Genomic DNA, 8,316 nt, shown 5'->3' on the forward strand with positions numbered 1-8,316 from the left:
CAATTTTTTTTCTTTAAAAAGTCAACTTTAAAAAATGATGGGGCCTTAAGGCTTTACTTGAATTTTATGGGCCTTTAGTTTAGGGGGTCTATATATTTTGGGACTCATTTATTTTTAGAATTTTGGGCCCCCTATATTTTGGGGCCTTAAAAGTTAGGCCTCGGCCCCCTAAATTGACGACTTTAGTTATATTGTTGTAAATTCAAGTGGTAACTACCAAGAAGTTATTATCACACAATTTTATTTTATTATTTATTAAAAAAATTAAAAGATTAAATAAGGGTAATTTTGAAAAAAATAAAAGTCACTCCAAAATATTGTATCCCATTTATATATACTAGCGTTCAGACGGGCACTCCCGTGCCCGTCTGCCCGCTTTTTTTAATGCGCACAGCGTAGAGGAAAATAAATATTTGTTTTCTTTTTATGAGGTTTTTACTGTAGGTCGCATTAAAAATAATATTAATACATTTTGAAAATGGTAAATAAAGATATTCAAAATTATATCGAAACATGCAATGCATTAGTATTAAAATATATGAATTATTAGCATTAGAAGTACAACTAATTATTAATCCAAAACTGTATATTTATGCTATATGAATTTGTACCTGCATTAGTTTCACCAACATGCAAAGCATCATGTAAACCTTGGTACAATTCAGAACGTATATCACTTTGGTGCTCTTTAATCCACCTTAATCTCCCTGATTCAATTTTGACATAATTGTCTACAACATATTGTTGCAACAGTCGACCCGCATTTAACAACATTGATTGATCATTTGGGCGAATCTACAGTTGATTGAAAAAAATGTCGGTGTTAAATGTAAAGTTTTTTAAACAACGCTTAGCTAAGTAGATTATCTACTAAAATTAATCCAAATTTACCTGAAGCATGTAACTGTAATATGCTCGACATGACACTTTTCGTCCATTGCAATTTGTTGTGTTGATGTCCCAACCATGCGTCCCAAATGGAAACAATACAGGGTATTGCAAAGGATCATAATATCCCTTTGTCTCTTGAACTTTCTTGAGATTTCCATCACAACGAATGACATTAATATCCCTTCCATAATCCATAGAATCTGCATCACATCCAACAATAATTGCCGCAACTTGTTCAGCAGTTGGAAGATTGTATTGATGGTGATTACGTGGACGCTCTTTAAGTATGAGGCTACATTCACTGATATTTAGAAGTATTGAAAGTTGCTTGAACCTAATTACAAAAGGATTAAACTGATGGAGCATTTTCTGTAATTTGTGAACTACATTTTGGTGCAGTTGTGGATTTTCCTGCATTCTATTATGTAGCTCGTTATCGGTGTCGTAGATGTATAGTTGTAAGAAACGCGGTCTGACACCCTCATTTGGATAGAAACCTCCTATGTTATGGTAAAAAGAACCTTGAGCACGAAATGTGTATATACCACGACCAGATGCAAGAATATTCTCATCAACATGAACACCAATTGAAGTGAATGAAACCACATGGTTATAACTTCGAATATGTTGCCTAAAATGTTTTCCTTCAGCTGAACCATCCAAAAATAATTGTTGCAATAGTATAGGAGCATCAACGCGTGAGAATGATACCTTTCCACCATTACAACACGTATCACGTGATTCATGATGAAACAATCTTGCATTGCAGTGTCTACAGGTAAATGGATGAGGCAACCGGGCTTTTGCCATCATCATATTATTTTTGAAATTTCGAGCAATATTGTGCTTTGCTCGAAAAGCATGTCCTGATTCTACAGGCAGGAGTTTGATATTGATTACTAAATATTATCTAAGATCTAAAATACAAATAAAAAATATATGCAAGATGCCTCAATTATTATATTTTAATATTGCATGATTTGAAATTTTACGTCACATGAGCAAATGCTACATTTATTTGAAGCAAAATTTTTACGAACATACCTTGAGGACGACGTGATAATGCACCATTTTCTCTGGCATCCATGTTAACATATGATATTACTGCATCCTCTAAAGCTTCATCAACATTCATATCATCTGATACAAAAATAATAATTAATATATATACATTTGTAAAAATTAATACTCGCATACTTAGAACTATATCACTTATACCTGTATCGGATTGACTCGTGATGTTTTGTTGATTAGGCGATGTACAATTACGATCTGCGGGTTTAAATACATAAAATAAGATATGGCGAAAGCGAACAAAATTATGAAATGTAACGTATAATATATATATTGATCATCACCAACCAAGTGCAACATCATTAACATGTGTAATTCTACTTGGACCGGCTTCACTGTCATGAGTTCCTTGAAAGTGTGATCTTGGAAAAGTCATATTTGTAAAATTTTGAAATGGAACTCTCGACTGACTGTTTATATGGCGAGATGTTTGAGCTTGTTTCTCTTGCTCTTTTCGCCGCCTATAATTTTCACGTCGTCTTGACAAATTGTTTTCTCTCTGCTCGTTGCTCATATTTTGTCTCCTCTTCCTTTCATTTTCGGCCCTTCTTGACCTCTGTTGTTGACTTGATATTTGACGGATATTATTTTCCATTTTATTAATGTAACTGTCAACTGGAAACTATACCGAATCCTCTACAAAAACAATTGATCGAAAACTGATATATCATCAGAAGATGATTTGATATAAATTTTCTTCTTCAATCACTACATATTATAGACTAAATAAAATTAATTATGCATGTTATAAGTTATCTATACCTATATATAGATGGCATAATTTATCTTTAGTTAGTTCTTTTTAAATAAATAACACAATATAATTAAAAAAATTGTGTACTTGGTAATTATTTTCATACTATGTACTTGGTAATTATTTTCATATTTAGATGCATAAATATTACCCAGTATCAAAAATATTTATTTCATCTTCATCTTTACCGTAAAATTAAAATTAAAAAAAAATGTATTCTATAAGAGAGAACAAAGTCAAAATGCAATGCAAAATAAATATGAAAAAACATATCACAAAATTGATTATACAAAATTGTAAATAAAATAGTTTAAATGATGGGAAAACTACATAGAATAATCAAAATGCAGGTAATAATGAATTCCGGATATATGAATGACGACAACAATAAAAAAAAAATTGGCCATTACATCTGAATAATTTATTTATTTTTTATTATTTGGTTGATTATGATTTTTAAAATTTTAGATGAGTATTTTCATTCTTTAATTTAATGTTCTAACAAAAATAAAATATAACTGGATTTTTTCATAATTGTTTTTTTACATATTATATAGTATAATTTGTTTTGATACAGAAATTTAAGAATCCATTACATTTATTCTGTAATTTTATCGGAAAGTTTATATTAATGTTTATCTTTTAATATTGATTTTTTTTTAACAAAGGAAAGGCACCAAATTTTATTTCAATTGATAATAGCTAATACAGACTCCAACAACTAAACAACTAAACATTCTCAATTACTACACAGACCCCAAGTAGATCTTCACAATACAGACCCCAAGTACTAAACATTCTCAATCACTACACTATGTAGTGGCAGTCATTTGATCTCTTGTTTTCCTTTACATTTTTCATAAAATATAACAACCAATATGATTCTAGAAGCTGTGGACATGACAATCCACTAAATCAATTAAATATAATTAATTAAATTAATTAAAGAGTGATTATCCATTAACTAACTACCCTTCCAACATGGTGGCTAACCAATTCGAGGTTAAATGTTTCCAAAGCTGTATATTTCATTAAGAATTCCTTTCTTATAAATTGATAAAGATTCAAGAATTAACATGTGAAACTGACCACATAGAGTGAATTTTCAATGCGGTCAACGCGAAACACTTCCCCAAGATTTTCTGCACTATCTTGTATTTTTTTGTGTGCATGATAAGGAAGTGAATAATATGAGTATGGGAGTTGGGTCTTTATTGATGTTAATTTGTTTACTTTCACTTTCAAAACATCTCCCTGCAACAGATAAATATTGAGCAAGTCAGTTAAGGACATAAGAAATAGACCTACAATGAATCCTTATAATTATAATCAGATCAAGATTATGACAAAAAGATATCATATTTTACACAATCCATGACATTTTTTGCAACAAAATATTCATAGTATAACTTCAGTCCTTATAAAAAGCTACATGAATATTCAATTGATTTCTACGTCTTTCACAATTACCATTAATTAAGTCAAAAATTCAACAATGGAAGTTGATCTGATGACATATCCTTCATATTTAGAAATACATCACCGTGTTTCACCTTAGACAATAAGAACAACTATCTCTAACCTCACACATCTTACTATAACACCCATCACTCAATCCATCCATTCAAACAGACACTGCAATCCGTTCTAGGCCAAATTAAGTAAGTGATAAAACACAGAAAAAGAGTAATAGAAATCAAAACCTAAACCACATAATCCTCCATATATCAAAAAGTTAAATCAATGAACAATTTTCGTAGAAGCGATCCACTGAAATTAAGATTCAATTCATTTCAAACACACTCGTACCTCTTATTTCAAAATGAATTTGAGAAAATGATTTGGTTATGGAAGAGAGAGATATAGTAAAAGAGGAAGGAGGCAAATGTGGGATTGGTATGGTTATGAATTTTTCTCCTAACTTTGGCGTGGAGAGAGAAAGAAAGAGAGAGAAAGAAAGAAATGTTTTTATTTTTGAAATATGCAGTTATCATATATAGTGGTGTAGGAGGAAGTTATTTAGTATAGTTGATGTGTTGGAGGAAGTTATATGTAGTGTTCATGGAGGTTACATAATTAATAAATGAGTTTTTTTTGTATTTTTTTTTAATTTAATAATTGATAGTAATTGTAACAATTGATAAATGATAAAATTGGAAGAAAAAATACAATAAATATTTTTCTCTTTTAATATTTTTCTCTCTCTTTTAATTAGTATAAATAAATTTTTTTTCTCAAATAATATTAAATAAAATACATAACTATACCAGTACAATAAATATTTTTAATTGGAAGAAAATATTATTTAGTCTAAACATTTATTAATTGGAAGAAAAAATACAATAAATAATTTTTGGAAATATTAGACTAAATAATATTTTATACTAATTAATAAATGTTTAGACTAAATAGTTAATAAATGTTTAGACTAAATAATAATAATCAGTACAAAAAATATATTAGTTACAAAAAAGTTATATAAAATTACAATAACCGAAAAAATTGAAATGTTAAATAGGAATTAGGAAGTTATTTGAGGTTACAACCGCCCTACGGCCATTATGTGTTAATTTTTTTTATTTTAATTATTATTAATTTTAAATAATAAACAAATATAAAAAAGAAGTTACTTTTTAAAATAATAAACAAATATAAAAGAAGAAGTTAAGTGAGGGTATTTGTGGAAGAAATAAAGGCCATACCAAAATCACCTATCCCCTTTATATATAGTTATAGATATATAGTTATAGATGTAGCCTAACAGGAACTTTGCATCAAAAGGAAGATATAGGCGATTCTGTATGTTGTTATAGGTTTTGACTATTTTTTGCGTTATTATTATATTTTCTTTTAAAATAAAATATGTAGTGGCAGTCATTTGATCTCTTGTTTTCCTTTACATTTTTCATAAAATATAACAACCAATATGATTCTAGAAGCTGTGGACATGACAATCCACTAAATCAATTAAATATAATTAATTAAATTAATTAAAGAGTGATTATCCATTAACTAACTACCCTTCCAACATGGTGGCTAACCAATTCGAGGTTAAATGTTTCCAAAGCTGTATATTTCATTAAGAATTCCTTTCTTATAAATTGATAAAGATTCAAGAATTAACATGTGAAACTGACCACATAGAGTGAATTTTCAATGCGGTCAACGCGAAACACTTCCCCAAGATTTTCTGCACTATCTTGTATTTTTTTGTGTGCATGATAAGGAAGTGAATAATATGAGTATGGGAGTTGGGTCTTTATTGATGTTAATTTGTTTACTTTCACTTTCAAAACATCTCCCTGCAACAGATAAATATTGAGCAAGTCAGTTAAGGACATAAGAAATAGACCTACAATGAATCCTTATAATTATAATCAGATCAAGATTATGACAAAAAGATATCATATTTTACACAATCCATGACATTTTTTGCAACAAAATATTCATAGTATAACTTCAGTCCTTATAAAAAGCTACATGAATATTCAATTGATTTCTACGTCTTTCACAATTACCATTAATTAAGTCAAAAATTCAACAATGGAAGTTGATCTGATGACATATCCTTCATATTTAGAAATACATCACCGTGTTTCACCTTAGACAATAAGAACAACTATCTCTAACCTCACACATCTTACTATAACACCCATCACTCAATCCATCCATTCAAACAGACACTGCAATCCGTTCTAGGCCAAATTAAGTAAGTGATAAAACACAGAAAAAGAGTAATAGAAATCAAAACCTAAACCACATAATCCTCCATATATCAAAAAGTTAAATCAATGAACAATTTTCGTAGAAGCGATCCACTGAAATTAAGATTCAATTCATTTCAAACACACTCGTACCTCTTATTTCAAAATGAATTTGAGAAAATGATTTGGTTATGGAAGAGAGAGATATAGTAAAAGAGGAAGGAGGCAAATGTGGGATTGGTATGGTTATGAATTTTTCTCCTAACTTTGGCGTGGAGAGAGAAAGAAAGAGAGAGAAAGAAAGAAATGTTTTTATTTTTGAAATATGCAGTTATCATATATAGTGGTGTAGGAGGAAGTTATTTAGTATAGTTGATGTGTTGGAGGAAGTTATATGTAGTGTTCATGGAGGTTACATAATTAATAAATGAGTTTTTTTTGTATTTTTTTTTAATTTAATAATTGATAGTAATTGTAACAATTGATAAATGATAAAATTGGAAGAAAAAATACAATAAATATTTTTCTCTTTTAATATTTTTCTCTCTCTTTTAATTAGTATAAATAAATTTTTTTTCTCAAATAATATTAAATAAAATACATAACTATACCAGTACAATAAATATTTTTAATTGGAAGAAAATATTATTTAGTCTAAACATTTATTAATTGGAAGAAAAAATACAATAAATAATTTTTGGAAATATTAGACTAAATAATATTTTATACTAATTAATAAATGTTTAGACTAAATAGTTAATAAATGTTTAGACTAAATAATAATAATCAGTACAAAAAATATATTAGTTACAAAAAAGTTATATAAAATTACAATAACCGAAAAAATTGAAATGTTAAATAGGAATTAGGAAGTTATTTGAGGTTACAACCGCCCTACGGCCATTATGTGTTAATTTTTTTTATTTTAATTATTATTAATTTTAAATAATAAACAAATATAAAAAAGAAGTTACTTTTTAAAATAATAAACAAATATAAAAGAAGAAGTTAAGTGAGGGTATTTGTGGAAGAAATAAAGGCCATACCAAAATCACCTATCCCCTTTATATATAGTTATAGATATATAGTTATAGATGTAGCCTAACAGGAACTTTGCATCAAAAGGAAGATATAGGCGATTCTGTATGTTGTTATAGGTTTTGACTATTTTTTGCGTTATTATTATATTTTCTTTTAAAATAAAATATGTAGTGGCAGTCATTTGATCTCTTGTTTTCCTTTACATTTTTCATAAAATATAACAACCAATATGATTCTAGAAGCTGTGGACATGACAATCCACTAAATCAATTAAATATAATTAATTAAATTAATTAAAGAGTGATTATCCATTAACTAACTACCCTTCCAACATGGTGGCTAACCAATTCGAGGTTAAATGTTTCCAAAGCTGTATATTTCATTAAGAATTCCTTTCTTATAAATTGATAAAGATTCAAGAATTAACATGTGAAACTGACCACATAGAGTGAATTTTCAATGCGGTCAACGCGAAACACTTCCCCAAGATTTTCTGCACTATCTTGTATTTTTTTTGTGCATGATAAGGAAGTGAATAATATGAGTATGGGAGTTGGGTCTTTATTGATGTTAATTTGTTTACTTTCACTTTCAAAACATCTCCCTGCAACAGATAAATATTGAGCAAGTCAGTTAAGGACATAAGAAATAGACCTACAATGAATCCTTATAATTATAATCAGATCAAGATTATGACAAAAAGATATCATATTTTACACAATCCATGACATTTTTTGCAACAAAATATTCATAGTATAACTTCAGTCCTTATAAAAAGCTACATGAATATTCAATTGATTTCTACGTCTTTCACAATTACCATTAATTAAGTCAAAAATTCAACAATGGAAG

General features: G+C 28.3%; 1 protein-coding gene across 1 annotated transcript; it reads right to left on the minus strand.

The window, feature by feature from the left end:
* Positions 1–564: 564 nt before the first annotated feature.
* LOC127136725 (uncharacterized) lies at positions 565–2,560 on the minus strand. The gene is made up of 5 exons (XM_051063252.1): positions 2,254–2,560; positions 2,110–2,163; positions 1,936–2,031; positions 892–1,763; positions 565–795 (listed from the first exon to the last, which is right to left on the minus strand). The coding sequence occupies exons 1-5, from the start codon at positions 2,558–2,560 to the stop codon at positions 565–567; spliced, it is 1,560 nt and encodes a 519-aa protein (XP_050919209.1).
* Positions 2,561–8,316: the final 5,756 nt, after the last annotated feature.

This window comes from Lathyrus oleraceus, chromosome 4, assembly GCF_024323335.1.
Source record: "Lathyrus oleraceus cultivar Zhongwan6 chromosome 4, CAAS_Psat_ZW6_1.0, whole genome shotgun sequence".
Taxonomy (NCBI): Eukaryota; Viridiplantae; Streptophyta; class Magnoliopsida; order Fabales; family Fabaceae; genus Lathyrus; species Lathyrus oleraceus.